This window comes from Sesamum indicum, linkage group LG3, assembly GCF_000512975.1.
Source record: "Sesamum indicum cultivar Zhongzhi No. 13 linkage group LG3, S_indicum_v1.0, whole genome shotgun sequence".
NCBI lineage: Eukaryota > Viridiplantae > Streptophyta > Magnoliopsida > Lamiales > Pedaliaceae > Sesamum > Sesamum indicum.
In genome coordinates, this window is record NC_026147.1 from 9503543 (window position 1) to 9531280 (window position 27738).

The 27738-nt window shown below is 35.2% G+C and overlaps 4 protein-coding genes across 10 annotated transcripts; 1 reads left to right on the top strand and 3 right to left on the bottom strand.

Moving 5' to 3' along the window:
- LOC105157867 (probable complex I intermediate-associated protein 30) lies at positions 598-5998 on the bottom strand. Of its 7 annotated transcripts, XR_002286710.1 has the most exons (12): positions 5810-5998; positions 4541-4630; positions 4368-4444; positions 3772-3885; positions 3411-3467; positions 2863-2954; positions 2587-2667; positions 2318-2416; positions 1701-2002; positions 1554-1609; positions 987-1460; positions 599-808 (listed from the first exon to the last, which is right to left on the bottom strand). XR_002286710.1 is itself a non-coding variant. In XM_020692340.1 (9 exons), exons 3-9 carry the CDS (start codon positions 4417-4419, stop codon positions 1811-1813), a joined length of 687 nt encoding a protein of 228 aa, XP_020547999.1. In that variant the 5' UTR covers positions 4420-4444; positions 4541-4630; positions 5810-5998; the 3' UTR covers positions 1537-1810. The 7 variants fall into 7 exon arrangements, 4 of the variants coding, with proteins under 4 accessions (XP_020547999.1, XP_020548002.1, XP_020548001.1 ...); XR_002286708.1 differs by having other exon boundaries at positions 598-808; positions 1554-2002; XR_002286709.1 differs by having other exon boundaries at positions 601-808; positions 1349-1460; positions 1554-2002.
- Positions 6575-7497, top strand: LOC105157869 (17.4 kDa class III heat shock protein). The gene is made up of 2 exons (XM_011074371.2): positions 6575-6971; positions 7057-7497. Exons 1-2 carry the CDS (start codon positions 6765-6767, stop codon positions 7312-7314), a joined length of 465 nt encoding a protein of 154 aa, XP_011072673.1. The 5' UTR covers positions 6575-6764; the 3' UTR covers positions 7315-7497.
- LOC105157868 (CCAAT/enhancer-binding protein zeta) lies at positions 7540-16234 on the bottom strand. The gene is made up of 16 exons (XM_011074370.2): positions 15512-16234; positions 14939-15011; positions 14551-14670; positions 14319-14394; positions 13961-14029; positions 13793-13873; positions 13504-13575; positions 12683-12775; positions 12375-12518; positions 11719-11802; positions 11471-11614; positions 10987-11076; positions 9939-10021; positions 9499-9855; positions 8919-9141; positions 7540-8511 (listed from the first exon to the last, which is right to left on the bottom strand). Exons 1-16 carry the CDS (start codon positions 16167-16169, stop codon positions 7825-7827), a joined length of 3054 nt encoding a protein of 1017 aa, XP_011072672.1. The 5' UTR covers positions 16170-16234; the 3' UTR covers positions 7540-7824.
- LOC105157870 (phosphoinositide phosphatase SAC2) lies at positions 17482-26157 on the bottom strand. The gene is made up of 16 exons (XM_011074372.2): positions 25643-26157; positions 24276-24480; positions 24009-24174; positions 23203-23425; positions 22746-22822; positions 22246-22433; positions 22071-22168; positions 21830-21963; positions 21639-21734; positions 20730-21093; positions 20234-20355; positions 19958-20071; positions 19210-19401; positions 18583-18759; positions 18241-18334; positions 17482-17984 (listed from the first exon to the last, which is right to left on the bottom strand). Exons 1-16 carry the CDS (start codon positions 25751-25753, stop codon positions 17865-17867), a joined length of 2481 nt encoding a protein of 826 aa, XP_011072674.1. The 5' UTR covers positions 25754-26157; the 3' UTR covers positions 17482-17864.

Genomic DNA, 27738 nt, shown 5'->3' on the forward strand with positions numbered 1-27738 from the left:
TGCTGCTCTTTTTTTTTAATTATATATATATATTAATTTTAATTTAATTAAAATAATATTTTATTATATAAATAATTAAGTAATTATTACATAAAAAATATTTTATTATTAATAGAAATATACAATATTTAATTAAATAATTATTATATAAAATAATATTTAATTATTAAATACATATATATAATATTATATATTAAATATGAGATAAGAGCAAAAATGTAAAAAAAAAAAAAAAAAGTACTTTATAGGAAATCGCAGTCAAAGCGGTGTGGCCCAATTTTTGTACGGAAAGGATTTTTTAAACTTTATTTTATATCATAAGAAAAATATTTGATACTTTAATTTTCATAAGGATTTTTTAAACATCCCTATTATTATAGGGAGGTCTCTAGATTTTTCCCCATAAAGAAAGAATCAAATCCCTTTTGATTAAAGTTGAGTGTCTCCCTTCCTCTCAACTTATTATGATGACTGCAGAGAATCGAAATTCAATCTTGACCAAACATTCAAGATTTAACCCACCCCTCCTCCTGTGTGTGTTTGGGGGGTGGCACTTGGGTAGGACCTAGAAGAATCGCATTTAATGAGACAGACATGTTTGATAGATGAGTGGGTGTTTTCTTGGAGTAAAATAACAAGTGGGCAACTTGCACTTACATTTACTAATCTTCAGTCTCAAACAATTTGCAGCCACCCAAAATTGCAGCTGACGTTACACGGTCGAAGCTACTGTTTCTGTTTGGTTCTTCTCCACCATGATTTCACCTCATTATTCTAAGACATCATCTTTCACAACTTTCATCCCAACCTATAAAATAATAACATTTGATGTAACCAACATAAGTGTAAAAGACCCTCAAAAGTTAAATTTCTTTTCTCAAAACCCGTCTGTAACTAAAAAATCTTGGGGATCTATATGCTCTTTTCTTGTAGCCCCCCCCACCCCACCCCACCCCAAATTCCTCTTCACAACAAGAAAAATCTACCATGTTTGTTTCCTGTGTGCAGTGGGTCCAGGTGGAGTGGGGAAATGCCCACGTGATCTAATGGTACAAAAGGACTCAAATGGGGTCGAAATCACGTCCCACGGGCGCACAGCAATCGCAACTCCAACCACAAGAAAGGGAGACCACAAAATTGACAAAGTCGAAAAGGTTAAAATAGTTGTATCAGAGGAGTCAAGTCATCTTCTCTTTCTTTGATGCCCATAACTGGTTGATAGGAAAATCAAGAAATTAAACCAGAAACGGGAGATGGAATGTTACTGCTCTGGAGAAAGATGGCTCATTGAAAAAGAAACAAAAGAAAGCAGATACATATTTGCAGAGTAAGAAAGATAAGTCAATACCATGGTCCACAATTCACAAAGAATCCACAATGTCCCATTCTCTAGTTCATTTCCAACCATCCAAAGTTGAGTGTTGCTAACTTCTTGTGCTCAGCCATGAATTTAGAGGGTTCTGTATGCAGAAAGCACTAGCAAGCTAGTTCAAATACATGCTTATGGAACTAATAGGCATACCATATGAGGATTAATAATGGGATCAACCAACCTTCAGTATTGAATAAGGGAGAAAGTTAATGCAGCATATCTCATCAGGTTAATCAACTGAAAACCAAGTAATGCGTTTATCAAAACCTAATTCCTTAACTTCAACTAATTTCAGTCAAAATTGATATGTGTGTCAAATGACACTTACCAAACTCCATTTTGATATTGCTACAGTTATACATCTGATCACTAGCATCCGTATGGTAAGCAGTAATAACTTTTGCCATGCTTATTCTTTGGTCTCTGGGCACTGGGGGGTTAACTCTGCATTCTCAAAGCTTTAATCCAATCAATTTCAACTCGAAAATCACCTGGACCAGATCTAGCACCTGGAACTCCACCTTCTGCATTGACCGACAGAGACATGCCGACAACTCGAGATGGGTTCATCTCGAGCTTTGCGTCTATCACATTGCCTCTCCATGTCGGCAGATATCGAGCAAGAGGAATCTGCTGAATAGCATACAGTTAAATTAAATCTAGTCAACATTTTCAACTAAAATCATTAATAAATTCAGTTCAATCTTGTGCCAAGAACAGTGAAAAGAGAGTAGCAGCCTGCAAAACCAAAACTTGACCAGCCTAATCATTTCAGTTGCAGTAACAAGATATATGCTCTATTGTAGCAATAGTAGTTTATAATTATCAAAGCCATTCTAGAGTTTTTCATCAGGAAACCAATTCTAGGTCATCTGCTTGCTTCTGAGCAGCATATTCATACACAAATTATATATATCATGTGTGTGTCAGAGAGAGAAGGCTTGCCTTCGCAATATACCAGTTGCCTTCAGGCACAAAAACAAATGCCTGCCACGAGTTATCTTCCTGTTGTCCAGGAGAATTCACCCAATTCTCCGTATAAATCTGCATTAAAGATAGATGAAGGTTCAAATAGCTTGCTTCTAAGTTTGTAAGATGTTCAGTTTAGGTGTTCGAAAGTGCAGGATGACTATGAACTTTCAAATCACTTAAATATAAAAGAAAATGAAATCTTCTATATGTCGAGAGTATTATAACAGGCCCAAATTACTCACAGTAGAAATGTAGCATCTTCCATCTCCTTTAACTTTTAGGGCTAATGTGTCGTAGGCATCCAAATCAATGAAGCCATCAAACTGCAAAACAAGTGGATAACCAAAGGAATGACATTCAAAATGTAACGGGATTCAAGGGGGTCTATAACATACTTATTTAACTTTTGGCACCAAAGTCTACTAGGACAATCATTAAAAATTATAGATAATTCAAATATCGTACAAAATCTGCAGCTTGATCTCTACATTTTCAAATGGACTATAAGTATCATTTACCTTTTTAGATCTCATTCCACAGAAGCCACTCCTACTTATGTTCCATCTTGAACTTTCATCAACATCCAAAGAAAGGTTTCCAGAGAATACACCTATGACATACACCCACCAAAAAGAAAGTAAATCAAATTCGACTCCAGCATGCAACATAGGAAGGAACTCAATAGGTAATTTTATAAATGGTACTGAATGACTTTGTCTTGCAGACTCACAAAACAACAAGTACATTTCCAAATAATAAGAGATCCAATCCTACTATGTCTTGCAGTCTCACATGTTCCATGCGAACACCTAGGACATTTACAAAGAGGAAGAGGTCCAATTCTTACATAGTAAAAACTAAAAAGAAAATTGTCATGCCCTGTTACCCAATTAAGGGACTTCAACTGAAGGTGCTATAAATCTTTCAGATATTCCAAAATGTGGAGAGGAAGAGTTATTGTTCAAGGAAGATTCAGGCCGTAAATCTTCTGAATTATATTGCCAACTACAGAATTCAATTGAGTAAATATAATTGTTTGTTGAGACAAGATGAAATATTTACTGACCAGTCCCACTTGATCCATTCACTGAGTCTTTTATCTCCAGCGATGCTGATGACAGACCTGAAAAGATATTTTCACTGTTACAAGAATCTCAATGCATTTTCATTTTATTGCTCAATTTGTATTCTAGAAAAAGATTCTTTAAGGAATACTTTTCACTGTGAATAGCAGCTTAACTATTATTGCACTAACAAAGCAGTAACAGTGTCAAACTTTTCTTTGAAAATATCACCACAAATACCATACTTTCCTGCATGCTCTTCGAAAACTGTAGCATAACACCAAAGAGAACACAAGAATAGAAGGATTTTGTTATTTTCTTTACATAGTTGGATGTCAAAACATCAGGTTCTGAGACTCATACCTCCATACTCAGAATCTGAATATAAATGCCACCGCTTTAGCTCCTCCTTCGAGTCAAATTTGAAGATATATCTTTCACTGGGAGGGACCAAGTCTTCAAGGTTCCATGTGAGAGCTGCAAGATGCAAAGAAAATGATAAAACCACATTGTATCTAGTTCTGCAAGTTTCAGTTAATGAAAAATACAAACACGTAATTCTGCGAGCTACATCCCAAGAACAAAAATGAAGAAACAAAACTGGTCCAAATCTTTCCCCCATTATCTTGTAAATTTGCAAAAGCTCACTACACCTTGCAGTCAGAAGGAATTAAAATTATTCGACTGCTTGTCAAATTAATTAGTTTTTCTAAACTACCTCAGATAACTGAAACCAACAAAATGAACATAAACAAAACCCCAACTTCAAAGGAGTTGCATTTGTGGAGGACCAAAAATAGTTTCGAGGACCAACAAAGATAACACATATACATCACAAAATCAACATAATCCCAAAAGCAAACAGGTAGCATTGTAAAACAAACAATTGGAGAAAAGAAAAAGCAATATCAAACACTTAAACGGATGATGAAGTAAAACAATGGAAAAAGACATAGTACCTCTTTTAGTTGCATTGATTGAAGCTTGCCACAATGCACGAAACCTCGACATCTTCTCCACTATTTTCTGAGAATTCCTGAAATTCCGGAACAGAGAGAAACTTTATTTGATAATTAGTAAGTATAGATACGCCAAATTTGAGCTCCGACAAAGGCGAGTAAGGAATCAGTACTGGAAGAGAAGCAAACGAGAGATCAAATTGATTCTTTTTTCTTCCTCCAAATTCGAATTTTGCCCCTTCGAAGACTTCAGCTCAGTTGGACTTTGGAAATGAAGAGGGAGGAAGAAAAGACGAACGACACAGTCAGCAGAGTTAACTGATAAAGCGCATTACACTACTAACCGGAGGTAGAACGATTCGGCCCAGACTTCTCTGAACAACGATTTTGAAAATTATGAATGTTGCAAATTTATTCAAAAAAAAATGTCTTAATCCAATTTACTAAAAAGTAATTAATGTGCAAAATCAATTTATAATTTAAAATTGTGATTGTTATTTTTAAAATATAAAAAAATAGAAGAAATTTATGAAGAATTATTAGAAAAAGAGTACAGGACTAAAAAGAAATGTGGAAATTGAGAAAAGAATAAGAAATGGCAAAGCTTGATGGATAAGGGGGAGGTCTCAATCACCCACAACGGTGAGTGAATATCTGCTCTGCTTTTATAATAATTTATTATTTATTCATCTCATTTTAATATATTTGTTAATTTAAATTATTAATGTGTTGAATTAGTTTTTAAATTTGATTCTACCAAAAGATGTAAAGAATTACATCTCCCACCATGCTTCAATTATGTAAAAAATATAGATTTTTCAAGACACTAATTGAATTTGCAATATTAAATAACTACAGAGATGAATGCGCACACACATATATATATATATATACACATCAAAATATTGATTAATAGAAACATCTTGAAAACAATTAATAAATCAAGATCTCCAAAATAAAAATATCCATTCCTAAAAAAGTTACAATTTAGTCTTAAAGTACAAGTGAATTTACAATATTTGTCTCATACTTTTTGAAGTAATTAATATTAGTCACACACTTTTAGGGGTGTGCAAACCGGTTAACCAAATCGAACCGAATTGAATTTTCGGTTAACCAAAAGTTCAGTTCGAGTTTTCTGAAAACCGAACCGAAAAAACCGATCAAATTCGAAGAGGGAAAACAACATTATCAGCAATAATGCCAAGTATCCGAAAAGAGAAAAATAACAACAAAACAGCAACTTAAATTCTGAAGCTGAACCGAAAAGAGAAAAAATAACAACAGCTTCAGAAATGGTTAAACGGTTTAACATTTAACAGCAACAAAAGAATCCACATATTTTTTAATTTAGGCATTTCATCAAACACTTCAAAGCAAAATTGTAAGTCAAATTTTTTAAAACTTTTCTGTTTATAAGAGAGCAAAACCAGAAAACCTACCCGTCGTCGTCGCTCAGTCGCCGGTCCTATCTTTTTTTTTTATTCTTCCGGTCTCAGTCGTCGCCAGTGGCCGAAGAGTCAAGTCTCTTTCTTTCTTTCTTTTTTTTCTCTATTAGTAACTTAGTTCTGGTCTGTTTCTCTTGTTTCTTCTGACTCTTCTCTCGTAAGTGACTCAATTCTTATTTTATTCTATTTCTATCTATATATTTATATGTATTCTATAATTAATATATATTAATAATATAATATTAATATATTATATATAAATATAAACAATTATATATTATTAATATGTATAAAAATATATTTTATTTATTATATTATTCAAAATTCCAATTTTTTGGTACGGCAACAAAAAAAAGAACTGAAAAACCGACAATTTAAAAAAAAAAACCTATGACTTCGGTTTTCGATTCGGTCTGATTGGATCAGTTTAATCGTTTTCTATACACCCCTACACACTTTAGAAAAATATTATAAAATTAGTCCCACGGTCTAAATTTTACAATATTTGTGATTAACTTTGCAATATTTTTCAAAAGTATAGGACTAATTTTAACATATTTTCCTAAAATGTGAAACTAATATTAGAACGATGAACTAACTCTGCAAATTTTCTAAATTACGAGACTAATATTGACAAAATATAAAATTAATATTCAAACTACCGTGTAAATTACAATTTTCTCCTTCTTTCCCAAATGCAAAAAGATTATGGGAATACAACATAAATAGCACCAAGTGTCCCAGAGAGGGAGTGTGGAGGTTACCTGTCCTTTCTAGGCTTTTCTTGAACCCAACAGAACTCTCTTCCCTTTTGCTCTTTAAATGGCGACGGCCGACCTTTTCTGCTCATCAACAACCATCACATTCACTTCGTTCGGCATATTTATCGAACGCCTTCTCTGCACATCGAATACATTCCTAATCTTCTGGTTGATCATTTACAGAGGAGATGAGCGCCGTGGTGGAAGCATTGAGCGAGCTGCTGAGTCTCCCCGAGACCATGGAGAGATTCGTGCTCTCTTCTTCTCGTCCAAACGACGTCAATCAGAGCAACCGCGGTGGAGTCCTTGGTACTCTACCGGTGGACATTCTCGACACCCCCAAAGAATACATATTCTACATGGATGTTCCGGGGCTCTCCAAGTCGGATATTCAGGTACCCAAACCCGTTTCAATGCAGAAGCTAAGAACTTTGCCTTCACATTAAACGAATTATCTAAGATTTTTGGGTGTGAATACAGGTCACAGTTGAAGAGGAGAACACGTTGGTGATAAAGAGCAACGGGAAGAGGAAGCGGGAAGATGGGGAGGAAGAAGGGTGCAAGTATATAAGACTGGAGAGGAGGCCGCCGCAGAAACTAGCTAGGAAATTCCGGCTGCCAGAGAATTGCAATGTGTCGGCGATCACTGCAAAGTGTGAAAATGGGGTGTTGACTGTGGTGGTGGAGAAGCTGCCGCCGCCTCCTAAGCCCAAGACAGTGGAAGTTGCCATATCTTGAAAAGAAGGAAAAATCAGGGTGCTGCTCTTTCTTTTGTTTTAGGGAGCACTATAGATAGTTATAACTCACGCGTTCGTGTGCTAGCTTTAAGCTTAAGTTGAATGTATCCGAAGTTGGTGTTATGTTTGTTTTTAATGTAATTGCTGTATTGTAAGAAATTCATGGAGAGCGAGCTTTGCTTCAGACCTTTTGGTCACAATGTGCTTTCAAACATTAATCTCAAGATGAATGAACAGGACATAAATTATGTAAATTAAACCTTATACAATAAAATTTTCCCAAAGGAAACAAGAGCAGAAAGCAAGAATATTTTACTGACCAACCATCAGATGAGTTCTGAGGATTTAGACTAAAAGTGGGGCAATTCTTTTGTAAGTTGGAAAAACACACTGCAAACTCCGATCCGGATAGTTGTCTGGGCCACGAAGTCAATGGAGTTCTGCGCACCTGTTTAGACAGCTAGAGTCGTATCTTTCCCTCCTTTTCTGACTTACAAAAATGGACCTGAGGTTAAGAAACTTTTCTCTTCTTCTTTGATTTGTTCCTTTTCTTTTTCATGGATGAATTTGATTCAGGAGCATTGTCCTCCATCAAGTGTTGGTAATCTTCAAGACTTGCAAAAGGAGAAGCTCCAGAATCTTTAAAGGTTCTTCGTTTCTTTTTCCTTTGATCAATTTTCCTTTGATCAAAGCTGTCGTCAAAGTCACTTCCATCATCAGCTGTCCCTATTGCAACATCATCATCACTTCCATCATCAGCTTCCCCTATAGCAACATCACTGTCACTGTTGTCGCTGTTTTCCCTGGAGCTGGTTTCACCGTTCTCAATATCTTCATATTCAATATCTGACGGGATGTCTAATTCTTCATCACTTCCATTAGCAATCAAATCTTCATCATCTTCATCGGCAATCTTGTCCAGGTCATCATAATCATATTCACCTTCTTCTGAAGTGGGGTTGACAGAATCTAACATATTATCAATCTCTTCATCATCACTTCCATCCTCATCACCATCGACAGCATACAATTCTTCAGCAGCCTCATCCTCAGCTGTCTTCTTCTTTTTCTTTTTTGGTTTCTTTGAGGAATTCATTTTGTTCAGGTAGAACTTATGGAAAACCACATCCTCAGGAGGCACATCAGATTCTGCCAGTGATAAGATTTCTGATCCTATCAGCTGGTGGTTCATGTCAATCTGCAAGAAACCGGCAAAAAGTTGCAGTTACTATGGAACAGTTGCACCTAGTTGGGCAAGAGTTGGTATAAAGGAAATCCAAAACAGAGAAATCTCTTCACCAAAAGAGTGAGAAATGTAAAGCTATCATATCAAGTGTACTGCAGGTACAGAATAGTACTAGCACTTCCGCTCAAATGTTTTTGTCTGAATTAGCAATATATATCAGTTCACAACTTGAATCTTTAAGGTCTTTCCCTCGAAAGTAAAAGTCATGAATTAACAACCCAACATCTCTAAGTGAGGATACTTTCTCAAAGTAGATTGCTCAGCTTAATAAGAGCACTTATTTATCAACACCTCAATAAATATACTATCAAAGAAAACGAGAACATCTTATTGTGGGTTGAGGGGGCTGACACACTAACCTTCTTGGCAGGTTCAATCTGGGAGGCACCATGCCATATACTTTGCTTTGGTTTCTTCTCCATGAATTTGTCTAGGAATGCACCAAGTGAAAGGTCACTAAGCGGATTGCCATTGTACACGATATTGACCCCAGAAAGAAGTGTTCTGGCCATTGCAGCTACCGAGGGGTGCACATGTGAAGCGAGCACCATCAGCTCCCACCAGCCTACCTTATCTGCATTGCTGTTGCTCACGAAATTTAGGAAGCATAACAGTAAGTATAAATGAAAAGATAACTGCCCCAGTGACCAAAGAATAAAACTTAAAATAATGTGCACGAATGTACCAATTGCTTATCTTAGTATAATTCTCATTTGGTATTCGGGCAAATTAGTAGTAAATTTTTGCAATGCCTTTTCTGGAAAACCTTATCATATTCAAATACCTCGCTATAGAATACTCTCCAAAGGATTACACCTATGCACAAATCATTGGATTAGGCAGAAAACTCGAAGTATCCATGCTTCTCAAATTCCCGTATGCACAGTTAGACGATTAACACTCAGAATAAACTCACAACTATTCAATTGTAAAAATTACCAATAAGTAGGTTCCCTGTGCCGTGGGTTGTAACCTTGGGGCAACATTGGACCTTGATGATTCCGGACTTCATGATCAGAAGTTGGCTTAAATTCCTCAAGTTTATTGAGACCACCTTCCCCAAGTAAATCATCTGTATCATTGAGAGTATCGCCTTCAGAACCAGAAGATGCAGAACCACTTTCACTGGGTGATGATTCGCTATCATCATCAGATTCTTTTTTTATGTCAGCAACAATCCCATTATTGTCTCTGTTAGGTACAGGAATGACTTGATTGTCATCATCTTCTGTAATATCTTCAAAATGCTCAAGATCTTCATCAGCATCAGCAGCCTCATTTTGAAGCAGTACATTCCTACATGATAGAAGTGTTTCAGAAATAAGATTGTTTTATCTTTGCAACACTGCATAAATAGTTTCCCAGGTAAAATAAAATACCAAAGAGGAGGCCGTGCTTTAAGGACTTCAGACAGCAGAAAAAGGCATCCACTAGCATACTGAGGTGGCAGCTGTAGGGCAACCTGCTAGGTGACGGAGCAGTCAACAGAGTACAACAACAAAGAAGAGTGCATAGTGTCAAACTAAAAAAACCAATTCTGTAGAAATTAATATCCAATGACAAAGAAATGGATACTGCTGGTGCTAACCATTAAGGTTGTCCTCTATCCAGCTTAAAATAACTAAAGGCATAAAAGGTTAATCTCAAGCTATTCCCATTCTTGTGCTTCAAAACCCCCTGTATTACAATTATTGTTTTTTATTATTATTATTCCATTAAATTATAAGAACATGCACATCTACAGTCCACTTTATCTTTGGGTTGCTTCTTCTCTGTGTGTCACGGCTCAAACTATATATGCTCCACATCTTGCAGAAAGCAACAATACAAATAACAGCTTGACAACTTATTGGATTTTATCATCGATCATGCTCGAATAAAGATCTAAAAAATGGTCCCATTAAGTGTCCCATATAAAAAAGAGAACCTAAATTCTCGTTCTGGACTATATTTGAGATATCATACATTATATGTACACATATGTCTGCATGACTGTATGAGTTGAAGTAATGGTTTCACCACATTCTCAAAGACTACACCACCACTGGAAAAAGCACAAAATACTCTCAATGCACACCTGCAACAAACGCTTGGAGAAGGCAGCAACTCGCTTTATATTGATATCATTCTTCATTGCCCTCAATATTAATGCAATAAACATTTCCTCCTGTAGAAGTTAAACAGAACACAACTAAACAGTGAAAACTGATCCTGGGGGAAAAAGAATGAGAGTTTATACAAAGTACAAGAGAAAAAATCAGTAAAGTTTAACGATAAAAAGCTTACACAATAAACTCAAAAAAAAAAAAAAAACAGTTCATTTTTAACACAATTCATCAGACAAATACTTTCCCACCAGCAGGAAAAGGAGCTAATAATCTTACATTGCCACCACTGGAAAAAGCACAAAATACTCTCAATGCACACCTGCAACAAACGCTTGGAGAAGGCAGCAACTCGCTTTATATTGATATCATTCTTCATTGCCCTCAATATTAATGCAATAAACATTTCCTCCTGTAGAAGTTAAACAGAACACAACTAAACAGTGAAAACTGATCCTGGGGGAAAAAGAATGAGAGTTTATACAAAGTACAAGAGAAAAAATCAGTAAAGTTTAACGATAAAAAGCTTACACAATAAACTCAAAAAAAAAAAAAAAACAGTTCATTTTTAACACAATTCATCAGACAAATACTTTCCCACCAGCAGGAAAAGGAGCTAATAATCCTTTACATTGCCAGACAAATAATCATCCAAAAAGCAGCCACTCCATTGCAGTTAAAATAATTCTTTGAGGATAAAATGTAAATGTTGACTATCTGCTGTCAACAGAGCAGTATTTACAGGAACCAAACAGAATTGCATAAAGTACAAGACTAAGAATACAAGGATAGATAATGTCACTAGCCTTTGAAGAATTCATCGCAGCTGGGAGCAGGAGTTTTGAGTACAAGGCACGATAAAAACGATCACTGACAATTTGATTCTTGGATGAAATTTTGTCAAGAAGCATTAAGGCTTGAACTCCAACATTGAAATTCTTAGAATGAACCTGATCATTAAAGCAATTCCTCTCTTATAAGATATGCTAGATGCTACTATCATATGGAAATAAACTTAATTTCCAAATAAGTTTCTGGGGATCAAAGGCCCTACCAGCTGAAATAATAAAGGTGTCTGGACCTCTATTACATCATCAGCTTCATCCGTGGATACAAATGGAAAAGCTCTATTGACACCCTGCATAAGAGGAAAAGGGAAGCTGTTAAGTAACCATTGTGGGAAGAGTTTCTGACACCGCAATAGACCTATAGTATCAGTAGGCATGAAATAAGACAACCTGGAAACTAAAACAAATAATTACTGATTTTCATTCAATCGAAAATAGATGTTCAGAAAAGACAGACTTCCGATATATACGCACTATGCTTTACTGGAATTTTTTTGTATTAATATGATACCACAGATTAGCATTACATGGTAGCAGCCTCATACCTAGAATTTCTTATGACTAAGCATACCAGCTTCCTAGCATCTAATCGTGGTATTGAATCCAGTTGGTGCTTACTCTATCAAACATGATATGGAGGCAACAAAAACACAAATACAATTTGATGATCAGAGGAAGTATTGTTTTTGGCTATTGGGGGCGTTATAAAGAAGCATCATCCCAATATTCAGGATCAGGCATTAGGAATGGATGCCTAGAATATCAAGACCCAATGCATGGCATGGTTAGAGCTAAAAAGTCTATGCAAGATGTCCACTATATGGCATAAACTAAGAAAGAAAAAAAGATGGCTTTCACCGACAGCTAGAAGAGCTGATAATAATCGCGAATCCATTTCAACATGTGTTTCCGATGTGCCTTTCGGTTTATCCTTCTTTGAAGAACTGGAAGCTTTTTCGACTTGCTTTGCTGCAGAAGGTGTTGCTCCGGCCTCTGATATCAAAACCTGCACAAGTAGGAAATATCATTAAATCCTTCCCAAGGTGTTAGAGTAAAGATGCTACCTAACAGGATGGGTAAGATGAAAATTGGATGAATCACTCAGAACAGAAACAACCACAAAAAGTGATGGATGCATGGGAAAATGAATATGAAATCTTCAGAAACAACCTTGAAGAGAGCAAAATAAATATCAATCAACCGCTTTGCTGCTTTAGGTCCATCTCCTTTGTGACTCAGACGAATTTGACTCAAAAAGTTCACCTATACATCAGTAGGCATCAAAAGAAATAAGGTTGGCAGTATCAGGATTAGGACATGAACAAGAATCAACTTACAACAATAAGAATCAACTGCCATTGTTCAAAGAGGACTCACAAGCTTGAGTATAAACAACCAAAAGGGATCAATGCAAACAAAACAGATTCACGCTGCACAACAACTTGCCTATATTTCGAATATGCCATAAAGTGTCAGAAATCACATTTTCTCCAAAAAGCTACCATTAAAGAATTATAAAAAATAATTAAAATGTAAATGAGAAGAATACAAGCTAAACTACATCTCGTGATAATCAAGGCATACCCAGAACCCAGAAAGCAAGAGATTCTGTCAAATATTACTCGAGGGCAATTGTTATTTCAACAATTGACTAACAAATACAGTGCCAGCAGACTTTTCTTTTCTTCTTCTTGTATCTCTCTTTTTTCCTTTTCCCATCAGCACTTTAAAGCTAAGTTGTTTATAAGATTCCAACAATCATACTCTTCCATACAGAATAAGCATAATTGACGAGTCATCAATCAAATTAAATAGAGAAAAAAGAAACAAATTTAAAATCATATCAAATTGATCTTAATTTAAAACAACACTTCAGATTTGCATGCTAAACATGTAAAGCTTAGTCAAGCATTAACCAGAGAAAGAACAGATCACCCAGGGTATTGGGTATTATATTAACAGTAAAAGCTGGGTGAAAATTGTGAACATACAGCATGATACTTGGCTCGCAATCCAAGACGAGGCCGAAAAAGGAAAGTATCCACTTCATCAATCACGACTGCCTGTATCGAATAGAAGAAACTTCTCAACACTCTATTTCCATTGATCACTTGGAAAATGACATTAAAAAGGTACAGCTTTCAAACAGCAGACTTTTGGAACATCAGAATTACTCACAAATTAACCAGAAGAACCAGTAATGACTAGATTAGAGGTGTTGAAATGCATGTGCCCAAAAAGTTAAGGAAATAGCACACGGTACAAAGAACATGAAATTACCTTCATATTTGGATGCTCAGTTAAAAGATTTGCCAAGTGATAATCAGCATTTGATGCGACTTTATTTTCAGGATCCCCAAGCTGTAAACAAGTCAAGAATAAGAGAATATTAATTACATATGCATTGAACCATATGTAACTGTATGCACAGAGGAAATGCAAGTACACCTTATTCACCAATGAAGAGAGTAGCCGGCGCTCTTGTTCTGATTTGCTCTTCAGCAACATATATATAGTCTGATACATTGGATCAAACATGGAAACAAGTAAGACGATCAACGGTTTTATGTTGCCTTCAGTTTCAGCTCCTTTTATGGATATGTTACATAATTTAAAGACTATCAAGGTCCACCACTGACCTAAATTATATACTAAATAAATTATCTCAGAAGTTCAATATGTCAGATTTTATCATTATCGAGCAATACTCAAATAATCTATCACCACTTAAGCACTTATAATGCTAAGCATGCACGTGCATAAGGTTGTATAAACCACATCGACGAAACACAGGTGAAATGCTAACCTTCAGTGCCATGCTTTTGAGCTTAACTATTACGTCAAGTGAAGCTTCCTCAAGCGCAGAAATAAATTTTTCATACCTGCAAACAGTATGTTTCATGTATCTATAGTCATTATCAATAAAGTATGCCCCTTAATGCCACAGATAGTATCATATATTCATCTTATTATTTTACATGAATAAAAATTTTACTTGAAGTGCAAATCATCAACAAGATCCAGAGATTAATCAATACCTTTCCTTTAAACATTCCTCCCAATGCCAAAAGAGTAAAAGAGAGTAACCATCTTTTGTATCAGGCAGGTGATTTAATGGTCGCTGAAAGAGAGTTTTCAACTTGCGGTCTGGTAGTAAACTGGAAGAAGAATTTAGCAAACATCAAATAAAGTGCAAACTGCAATGCCACCATGACAGTATCCAGTAGGAAACACATAGATATCTGTTGTCCACACATACAGCAGGCAGAAAATTAACCTATCATTCATGAAACAAGCTGAAAAGAGGCAATTGCTTGAGTAAATATTGGTTTTTATCCTTTGAGAAAGTTTTCCCAAGATAAACATCTGCTGTGGAACTTCTTCTTGAACAAGTAAAAGGAAATTAAAATAAATACGGATACTCACATAATAAAAATTTCTTTCAACGCTTCAAAGGCTGTGAATGCATGCCGTTTCCCAACTTTTGACGTCACCATTCCTGCACATCGTAATTCTCATAACATCATCTTACAAGTCATCCAGAATATAACAACCATTTATAACAATCAGCCACATTAACAGTACATGAATAAAGCAAATAATTGATGCAGACAGTACAAAGAATATGAAAAGCACATGAAGTTTCAAGGGTTTCCCTTACATAGAAAACTAAAAAGAAGACATTTCTAATTAAGCTTTCTGCAAAGGTAGAGATAACAGCAAACCAGTGACATAAATTTTTCTCCAAATGCACTGAAAACTACTTTATTTCAAATTAAGCTTTCTGCAAAGGTAGTCTCGAGTACATTGATTTTCTATAATTACTATACCCAGCAAAATCACAATCAAGTAATCCACTAGAACGCTAAACAGCCTATGCTGTACTCACAGCTAGAAAGTATATTTTCCCAGTGAACGTTTAGTCCACACGAAACATTTTACATCAAAGCTTCAAGTTAACTCAGCTCAAAACTCAAATAACCAACAAAAGCATATTACCCAAAAGCGAGTCAATTGATCTCAAATTCGCAATCGCATTATCCCCAATCAGAACAGACAGTGCCGAAACCTTATCCGCAGCCGTTCCCGATCTCTGCGTAGCGACAAGCATCTTAATATCCCCATGTTGCCCTCGTGATGACATGTAATCCTGTGCATATTGCACCAATAACCGCTCTCCCAGCTCTTTCTTCTTCTCCACCAAACTCCTCCATTCCTCGACACTATTAAACTCAATTTTCTTATCCTTTCCAATCAACTTCTCCTCCAGCTCAGCAGCATCGTCATGCCACACCCCTAATGCACTGGATTTCACCAATGGGAGCTTCGGAAGATTCTTAAATCTGTTGTTATCAGTTTCCGCCAACAAATTACTGTTTCTGGGTTCGTACTTCTGGTTTTTAGTTGGCTTCTGGTCTCGTCTGGGGTTTGCTTTACGATTTTTGATGTTGAAGTTTTTCTGGGATGAATTCTTTTGGGTGTTAGAGGGGGACTGAGAGTGGGGTTTAATAGGTCCGGTTTTCCGGAAATCGGAATCATTGAAGCCGGAGGAGGGCGCGGAGGCGGAGGAAAATCCGAGGGAGGAAGCAAAGGAAGCTAACTCGGATTGGAGGGCGGCAGTGTCTTCTGAAGGTTTGGGTTTTCTAACGGCAACCATTGTTGTTGGACTATGATATTGAGAAAAGTGGGAGAGAAGAAGGGTTTTCTAAGGGTTTTGGAGAATGATGCGACGTCGGATCCAGCACCAGTGCACATTGCAGTTGTACTGGAATTGGGCTGAAAACTCAGCCTCTTGTTGAGCTTTGGGCTTTGATATTTGGGCTGTACTGATTGCTAAGCTCGCATATTATACCCATCCTTTTGTGGGTTTTATATTTCTCTAGAGGAAAGAGGAACTGAAAATGTAAAGGGTAGAAAAAAAATAATAATTTTTCTTTAAGGTGTTTGGTTGATTGAAAATGGAGTAAATTCCAAATACTTCAAATTGTTTGGTATAATAAAAAAAAAATATTTTTTATAATTTTACTAATTAATCATTTCCTTCATTTTATATTAAAAAATAAATAAATTAATATTATATTAAAATAATTTTAGTATATCAAAATTTTAAAAATGTTATTAGTCAAAATATTCATCAAACAAAACTAAAATTATATTATCAAAATATGTATTAAAAAAATACTACGAATAACCTCAATAAAAAATTCTAATTTAAATAAAATTAGACTCCGAAAGAATTTTATATACATCCAGTTTTTACTACCCTTCCAACTACTCTCGTAATCAATCACCAAACTTTTTCTGATACATCTATTTTACTTTTCATTTTTTTTGTCACCCACTCTTCACCTCAACCAAACCAATCCTATGTAAATATAGAATCTGAAAGAGTAATTATTGTTTGAAGATTGTGAAAATATAATATTCATTATAACTGATTTGTTCCATGGTTTTTTTTTCGAAAAATTACACAGCGTGCGAATGCATGGATAAAGCAAAATACGAGTTCAAGTATGACTCTTTTTTTCTTTTTATTATTATGTCTATATACATAGGTGGAGGTGAGGAAAATTTTAGTTAGCTTTTAACAAGTAATTACATATTATTTATAGATTTTACAAAAACGTTGAATGTTATTTTAAAAATGCAGGATTTTTATTGATCGAAAAGGGTAGAGAACTTTGACGATATTAATATACTTTCAAGTATATAAATCAGTATCTTGCAGTAATTCCCCCCCGGAATGCATAACATAGTCGGAAACAGAAATGTAATGTTATGGATTGTTGACAGTACATGTGGTGGTATTCGAGCTTTACGTGAGTTATCATTAACGTAATGGATGAGCCAAGTTCGTCAGCTCTCTCTGTATGAAGTTTTGAGTCACTACAGTCACCATCAAGTAAAGCTTTCATGATAGTAAACCAGAAACAGTAAAAGTGACACAAACGATAACGAAGTTCTACACGGAAGAAACAAAGATGGCAATAACATAATAATTATATTACAAAAACATGAAAAACAGAATAACAGTAAACAGTAGCTACGGAATATTTACAACCTAGAGAAAGGACCAAAGAAACCAAAGGGGATGCAGTGCAGTATTACTATGTTTACTCTCTGATCTGAATCATTTCCTAGACTGGTAAAATTAGTTCTGCAAATGTACAACTTGAGAATATCTTCGCTTTGATAATAATTCTATGCTCTGTACCAAAAAATCTTCACCATTTCCTTCTCTAGTATCACCTTTTTTTCCCATTTATTTTCGGTTACTTAATCAACATCCTTCGGATGAATTCCTCAAGTCCAATAACGGCAGAAAATTAGCTTGTGATGAATTCCGTCAACCTCAAGGAAAAAGCATATTTCCGTGGTTGACCCAATGAACAAATGTTTCAGAAAATCCTGTCAGATCATTGGAGCTGCATGCACCACTGTAACTGAGATCACCACTAGCCAATTCCTTTCCCTGGAACACAGAAGAAGAGAGTATACAACAAGAACCAAGCAGTCAACATAAGCCACGGCAAAGGAAATATCTTGCAGATTAATAATGCATTTACTGCACTGGATAAAGGTGATTATGCAACAAAAAGAATGGGTGTTCTGGAAATATCAATATACGCCTAAAGACAATTATCAAATTCAGTCAATAGCACAATAATCTTCTTTGTTAAGGGAAAATTTTGCTACTAGGTTAAACAATGTGCTGTAAGCGAACAGACCTTCATGCTAGATCCAGAGCGATAAGATGAGCCTGCTTCCACTTTAATTTCGCCCGATGACAAACCAACATATGGAGATCCAATTAGCCATGATCTGCAACCACCAAGGACAAAAAAATAAACATTTCCGTTATATCTTCATTTCCTACAGTGGAAAGGTCTCCCTCAAAAGGAAAACCACACTTGTTCCAGGTCCAGGTCGGATTATTCAGCAAGTCGTTACAAAGATAGAAATATATGATCACAAGGATAGAACATAAACATGGTCTGCCTGACCAAACCATGAGAATGGTAACATGAGGTATACAACATGTAACATTGCATACAAGCACAAAGATTTACCTCTCGTATGTATCTTCTTCACATGAATTCCCAGATGACGAAAGCCAATCGACATCAAGAAAATTTGAACAATTAAATGAATCTCCACGTTCAACAAAATATATGCTGTCATTTTCAAGATAGTGCTCTGGTTGCATATCAGGGAAAAGTTGTCTTCGAGACATTGAGGGGGTATACCTACAAAAAGCAGCCACTGTTAGAGAGAGTTGGCATGAAAGAGCTTACAAACAGAAAAACACAGAAAACCCAAAACATGACAAGTCAGAAATAGAAGTATAGTTTTGTACTCATTAGGATCCTTGATTAGGCTCCATCTTATAACTTAGAGGCATTTCACTGCCCACTTCGTAACTGTTTTGTGCATGTGAAACTCAGAAACTATAAGCATTTAGCACACAATTTCCAGGGGAGAAGTAACAGCATGACAACAGATAAAGTTATTAGACATGTCAGCGAAGATAGCTATAAATTGAGGGGGGAAAAGAACTTAAAATATGCAAAAGTTATAGAGTTCCATGGAAATTGCCGAACAAGAATGTCCACTTGAATGGTTCACACTTGGACCATCCAAAAGGTATTCACTGGTCTAATGGGAGCCTCATCTAGTTTCAAACTGTTAACACTTACCTGGAATAAGATATATCACTCTCACAAGTTGAAAATTCTGGAGTTGAATCTGAATGACCCATGTTACAGCCTTGCATTTTTGCAGGCAAAGGCCTGTGAGAATTGTCCATCTGTATAACCTTTGCATCGTCAATAGGTGAGTTGCTGTCGCAGAGGATGTTACCATCAGATAGTGACCTTTTGATTATCAACCTGAAAATTCAGATTTTCATCACATCAATAATACAGAGAAAACAATTTGAGGGGATTTTCAGTACCACAGCACATGTTAAAGAATATAGAGCTCTGCAACCCCCATTTTCCTGTGGAGCACTTATAAGCATCTGCTCTGCTTCTTTTCTCCTTCGAAGCACCCTAAGCATAGTTGTTTCTTATGGTTTACCATGAACCAATGCCATCAATTATTCGTGAATTATATATAAGAAATGGTATGTAAGTCTGAGATCAATTCTTCTATGAACAGGAAGACATTTAAATTCCATTAAAGTAAATAATTAACTCTTGGCAAGTGAGGAAGAGAGAAGTGGAAAAGAGAGGAAAAAGCAAGTGAAGAAAAGTTCATCATCACCAACCCTTGACCGCATGAACAATGAATTTAGGTCTGAGCACACCAAACAGAAACATGTTCTAAACAAATTACAATACCATTTGAATTTTTTTTCCAACTCAGTAGATCTTTTATCAGATATTGAATCGTGTAGAACTCTCAAGCATATAGCTGCAACGTTGGTTTATATGTGAGAATTACCTAGCATTTTCCTCTGCAAAATCAGAACCACGCCTTCCAACATTGTAATGCTGATCAGAATCTAGTTCCCAGAGAGCTGGTTTACCTGGTTGTGGTTGGAAATGCCCCAAGAACCTGATCAAAAACAATTAAACATATTATAATTGCATGGAAAACAACAAGCTAAATTTGTATTCTAATGGTTTTTCTTGTGAAAGAAATGAATGATGATAAGAAACTTCAAAAGAATCATATATTAACATCTTGGAAAAAATTTGGGAGGGTCAACTGGCTTACACATTTATGGCATCTTGTTTCTCAGCATCCATGTACGCATTACTATAGTAACGTTGAAGAGTTCTCAATAACTCTTGGGACTGAGTTGCTGCTTTCCACTGACCTCTTCTCTCTGAAAAGATCTGTTTTATATAGCCAATGGGCAAGGAAAAACATAGTGAAAGTGAGAACTCACGAGCACAAATATAGCCAAGAACGAGCTTAAACTGAACAGTCAAGCAGAACAGAGAATAACAGAGAAATCAAAAGATAGTACAATTTATTCATTGTTGCAGTTTTTTCAATCAGGCAAATGCTGGAAAAACAACTGATGCCATTGGTTAATATAAAGGAAAATCATGTTGAGTATGCATGCCAATATACATTTTCAGATATCATATTCATCATCTTCCCAGATAACTTAAATTTCCCACTACACTTTGAACATAAATACTAAGCAAAAATTCCTTTTAAATTGTGCAAGTACAATCACTTCTCAGGAAATAACTAAGCCCACCTTATTGTGTGCTGCAGATCCACCATATTGAAGAGCAAGTGTGTCACCCATAGCTTCATATGTCTTCATTAGATCATCAGCTAAAGGGGAGTCTAAACTAATGGTAGGAACATTAATGTATCCTAATGCATGCAACTGATGACCAAGAGCAACCAGGCCATAGACATATTGTGCAACATTTGTGCGATCCAAACAGTCTATGCAATTTGTTCTTAGAACCCCTTTCTGAAACACTGGAGGCTTGAGAAAATGACTTCCATTCACATCACGGCCACTAGTGCTGTCTTCGTCGGCATCCTTAGTCACATTGCAAAGGTCCTCATCAGCAAAATCACCATTGCAATTGTTACTGCATGGGAGTTGGCTGCAAAACAGTTGACAGATGATCGAGATCATGAACAAACAGAAGCAAAGCACCAACATTTTGTCTCCTGAATCACACCACCAACAGTAAGTGCATCTCAGGAGCTCCAGAGGAGTAGTATAAAATTGTATCAAGGCTAAGCGTTACCACAATCTATAAATATAACAACAAACAGTAAATCTTTGATGACCATATGAAGCAATTCTCAGTCAAATGGTATGGTATAGAACTACCACATAAGCCTCATGGCAAATTGCAATCTTGAATAGTACTTGTCGTGAATCTTAACACCAATAACACACTTTATCTTATAAATATCCATGAAGCAGTTGGTTTATCAAAAGACCTCCTAGTCTTCACCAACTAACCGAGCATGACAGGCAGCCCAAAACAGCACTCAGACCAACAAATTAGCAACCTGATTTGAGCAAAGATGAAAATATATGTTTTGTGTGAATGATGGAATACTCAACTTGATGTTTATTTTACCAGTTTGATGAAATCGGATAGCCTAGTGAGAGAACCAGTTTATCTATCTTCCTCACCTTGAAGATGGGAGTACTTGACAGTAAAAGAAGCCAGTTAAATCCAATGCATTAGCTGCCACTTTGACTAAATATGCCAACACATTTGATGCTTTGCTGTAAAATAGAAACAATAGAATTTTTTAGTCAAATATTCTGAGTGAAAATCGAACAAGGAAAAAATAGAAAGAAAGAAGATATGCCAGTTATACTTTCTGGAGTATTTACTCAAATCCCAGTGAAGAAACTTCAAGCGATTTTCACGGGTAAGATCTTTATTAATAACTTCAATTGCATGAGCAAACTCTGCACGGAGAATGGATTCTCTGGGCTTCTTTTCACGAGTCTGGCAATCAAGAAAGAAAATAGGAATTCAAACAGTAAATGTCAGGATAATATAGTTTGGAGAAGAATAATGTCAGCAACATCAGTCTATCACTTAATAAAGTATACCTTAATCAAATTCAATATAATAATAGGATTCCCATATCTCTTGACTAGGTTCTCAAAGTGAAGTTTGGTAGCTTCATACTTGTCGTCCTTCTTCGATACTGGACCATGAAATAGAGTCAGCAAAAGACTGAGCTAATTAGCACTTAGAGTAAAGTATATGTGTTACAAGCCATACATATGATGTCAGGTTTAATATTCAATCGCGAGGTCTCCTGTGACCAAAAGAGGGGTATTGAACCCCGGTTCTGCACAACAGAGGATATCTGTATGGGGCTTCCTTCCGGCGCATTGTCAAGCACAATTTGCTCAGTCTCAACATCATTTGCTACACGGCCCTTCTCATTCACCCCCCGTTTTAAGTACCTGCAGTACGCAAAGCAGCAACAAAGAGTGAGTATCAAGAATAACAACTCTTAATTTTCTGAATTCTGATAGTTAATCCTCCAATAGATGAATATAAGCCTTCTAATCCACCAAATCAATACCAATTGCAAATATTTGTCTTGTTGCACAAGTGTTATACAATGTATATTATACCCAAGATGAACATTGAAACAGACTGTGAGAGTTACATCAACGTAAGAAGTGCAAAAATAATGTACCTGCACATACACTATAATCATTCTATAGAAGCAAGAGATAAAGAGTGTATAACAATCTTAGATTTCTAATGACCTGGTTCCAGCGTAATGACGGGATCGTCTAGCAATAAGAATTAGATTAAAGTCACGGCCATTAATTGAAAGTTTAACCTGCAAGTTCAAAAAAACAACAAATGAGTCTTCATAGTCACACAGAAAGCAGAAGTTTAAACGCGCGACCCAAAAATACATTATTACTAAAGACTAAACCACGTAATGAAAAAGCAAATCAACAAAATGATTACACATAAATATGACTATAAATAAGAGCACATAAAAAATTTATGCTAAACTTTTCATAAAGTTAAATTAATGAATGAGAAGAAGCCGGTAAAACATTTTGAAAGAATTTCACAAGAAAGAACACAAAGTTTCCCATAGCACACCTAAGAGAAAAACAAACTGCTATTTTTATATCATTGATAATTTAAAATACCAAGAACATAAACCAACTTAACCTCTATAAATAAATTCTATCAGAAATTAATTACCTGTTTAAAGAATCCATAAACCAATGCCACCGTCCAAATCGAATTCTTGAGCTGATTGCGTATTCCCCGAGTTAGGAATTCATTCCAGACAAACATTGTCTCGTAGAGAATTAATCCTGTTTCATGATTGCTTAGGTTCTTTTGAAGACTAAGCATAACATGGTAGGAGTAGCTAAAAAAGAAGTCCTTTGTCAGATCCACGTTGCGTAGGAGCTTCTTGTATCTAGTTATCAACACAAGAGAAAGGCAAGGCAAAAGCAAGTAAATAGAAGTCCAATTAAAAAGGAAATTATAAAATTTCAGCAATAGATAACATAAAACAAAGGCAATAGATTTCCCCCTGAAACTCTGATGATACCTTGTCTCATTCAACATGTTAAATTAAAACACCAATGTGGTTTGCCCCTGCAAATTTGCTGGGAAAAACTGGCGACGGGCACTAAGAACAATTTAACTATTGAGGATTTCACTAAAGAAGGTGCTTAATACCTCTAAAATGAATATATGATCAATGCATTAACTCCTTTCCCTCAGGAAGCGACGCAGAAATACTACCATGTGCATAAATTATTAACTTCATATAACTGACATTCGGAGAAGGATCTATCACAAAATATTACAGAGGTTACCTCCACAGTGTAGAACTGGTAAAGATGCTATAACGAAACGAACGTGAAAGAGCTCGAAGAACAACTACATTTACAACAATTAATCAAGATACAAAGCACAACAAGCATATTGAATCTTATGTTCTGTCCTCTCATAACACTTCAACTTTACATTTACACATGGAATTGGCAAAAGACCTGTTCTCATTCTTAGAATAAGCCATATTTGAGTGCACAGTAGCATTGGTTATTGGAATCATCTCGCTCTTGGCAACAGAATATACTGCATGACCACAAATCGTGCCAACCTTCCTTCTTTTGGAAATAAGTAGCATGTAATAAGGTCCCAAAAATTTTATGAATCCTGTAACCACAGGAAGGACGCAAGCAGATCAGTAAAAGGATAACCTCCGCTGCCATAAGCATAATTAATTCATTAAGGCAGGAAATCTTGAAGAGACATACCAATAATTCCATAGCAGGTGGTAACAAATTTCAGTCCTCCAGTAGACTTGTTTCCTTCATGAATTCTTTTTAGGAGATCGTAGCATTCAATTTCCGAATATGTAGTGGAATCTTCAGTGATGGCTAGCTCCGACTGCTCTAACCTGTTAATCTTCAAGACTTTCCAACACGTTCTATTTTTGTCCCGTCCAATCATATAAAAATTCTACAGCAGCAAGAAACACATTAATAATCTTAATGTAAACATGGGAACAAGAAAACATTCAAGGTGAAATATTTAAATGTCTCTTTCAAGGGAAGAGAGAAGTAGAAAGTAGCAAAAGGAGAATAAGAACAACTACAAGATAAGAGCAATTTGGATTAAGAACAACTACAAGCTAGCATGTTCTATAAACATGCATCTCATAAACATAAGCCCCAGTTGTATTTACTTCTTTTCTTCTGAGTCATTGTCAGTCTCTAACACGTGTAATCTGAAATCACATATGGTTTAAAACGAAGACAATAATTTCAAGGGTTTTGACTTTAAACAGGCGTCTAACAAGTGTCACCAATTCGGTCTAATAATGTCAGTGCAGCAGCTTAAGAAAATAACCGAAGTAGTTAATGCATGCATACTCGACTTGAAACACAATCAATGCAGTATTACATACAAATATCTAAAAATTTTAGAAATGCTACTATGCATGCAAAATCACCACCAACATGCACGTCCTTGAACACGGTATCAGCATGAATATTCTAGGGTTTTGAATAACACCTAATCTATACTCGCGCTATCTCTCCCATCCTGTGTTATTTCTCCTGATTCCAACGTCAGGAACCACTATCTAGGAATTATACAACTTCAGCAATCTCATGCCAGGAGATGCATTCAGTAACAAGTCAGTCTAGAAGGGTTTAGGTTTGACCCAACAGAAATTCTCAAATATAACATCGCAATGATGACCACCAAGCTAACAATGAAAGAATCTTAACAACACGAAAAGAACCTTTCCAGCTTGGATTTAGCAATGGTCGACAACAAGAAAAAGGAAATGCCTGAGTCCATATTCTAACAAATCTAATTAATAGGATTGGACTCTAGTTATAATTATAGGTAAGAAATTATCAATGCTTCAACAGCCTGAAATCTGTTGTTATTATCTTCTGCTCTTAACACAAACCAGACAATTGTTTCACACAAATCCATAAGAGTTAAAGCAGTTCCTTGTCTTTTAAAACCCAACCTTCTTCCACCAATCAAAATCAGCAATCTTTCAGCCAACCAACTTACATACACAGAAACAAAACAAAACAAAAACAATAAGTCACGTTCGAACAAGAAAAATCAAGGAGATCAGAACAAATTCAGACAGTAAATATACCGAACGAGTTTCATAAAGCCTGAATTTCTGCAAATAGCTGCCGCCGCTGCCGTAATTCGACTCCACATTGCTCCGGACCTGCTGTTCATTCTCCAAAGCCATGCTTCCCATTCCCGAGCGCCGAGCTCGGGCTTCCCAAACCTAATTAGCACATACAATTCTCTAACCAAACTGTGCCAGTAAACTCTGCTATACAAACCCTAACTCCCTCAGATAATCCAATCCATACATATACACATTAATATTCAACACACAAAACTCTCTACTCAACAACTGGCTCGTTTTTCACTTGAAAACAAAAAAACAGCAAAAAAATCGGTGAAAAATCATGAAAAAAAACTTGTACACAAGAAAAAAAATTAAAATTGGCAATGATGATATTGAGAAGAAGTGTTTTTGCGCGTAGATCCAGAGAGGAGATGGAGAAGCAGAGTTCCGGCGACTGAGTCCACAAAAAAATGGTGTGTAGAAAGAGAATAAGGAATATTAATTTTATTTTCCTATTGTTGTATAATAATTGGTGTATTGTATTTAAAAGCGGAGTGTATTTACAGCGAGGACAGGAAATACGAATCCCGTTAGGGCAAAATTTTTCAAATCGGAAAATTTAATATGTGGCAGTTGCATCACAACTTATTACTATTAATAACAATAATAATTCAAATTCTACATTAAAAAATTTAAAATAATATATATATATATATATTGTAATCATATTGCATCATTACCACAATCATATCTTGAAAATTCATCCATATCTAAAATATTTTCAAAAATAACAATATTTCAACTGTAATAGAGTACTCGTAATATATTTTATTATCTCATTCTGATAATATTTGCGATTTTTAGAATCTCTCATAAAGCTAAATTATCTTTGATCTTTTTTTAGTGAATGTTATTAACGCAATCAAATTTAGTTAATTAATTTTATTTTTTCGATTCCACTTAGATCATTAATTCTAATTTATAATTAGATTTTCAAACAAAATCATGCCATAAACATTTTGGTTTAGTTGTTAAGATTGAGGCCCAATGAATATTTCAAGGTTATGTGTGGATAATTAGCTCATTTTACGTGTGTATTTATCTTATTATACGTGAGTGATTATAATTCATTTTTAATTATATTGATATCTTGATTGAACTGATATATATTTTTTATTTTTCTAATATAGATGTAATCATATAATTATTTCATAATAAAAATAAAAAAATTTAGTAGTTCATATTCTAAATGAATGTGTTGATAATGATTTATTTTTTTGTTTGAGGATTGCTTAGATTGAGCATTTCTTGAAATGAATTTTGATGTAAGTCATTCCAAATTGCCAATTTTCTAAACCATAATTATTAACATAAAATGGTTGATGATTAAGGAAGAAGAAATTTGAAATCAAATCCTGAGTTTTTATTTTCACAGAAGAGTTTGTGATTGGGAGAAAAACAGAGAGATGGGTCTAGCGAGTTACCCATCCACTCCACTGCAACGTAGCGCCATCCAGAATATGCCAGCTGGTTACAGCACCATATCATATGCCCATTTCACTTCAATCTTCGCTGCCATTTTTTTTATTCTATTATCTCTCAATATATTTGTTTATTTATCATCACAATAATCTATTATACTATTTAACGTAATTAAAATATTTTACTTAATTACTCAGTTATAACAATAGTTTTATATTGAAATGTACGTGAAAATAAAGAAATACCCACGTGCTTTCCTTTTTTAACTTGATGCAATATGATCTAAAACTTATGATTATTACATCCGCAATACTTTTTTAGAAGTGAAAACGATGAACAATTACTTATTGAGTAAATTGATTATAATTATCAATATCAAATATTTATTGAACAATCATAAAAAATTATAACAATTATTTACTAATTATCAATATAAGATAACTATATAAAATGTTCATCATATGTTTAATTTTGAAGATATATATATATTACATAATTATTAAAAAATTTAAAAAAAATATTTATTAAATTTTAATATTTTTGTTGGTAAACAATTGAATCGTTAATTGAAAAAATATTTTATTATATATATTTGTTTTCATTTTCAAATTATTTTCGAAATAAGT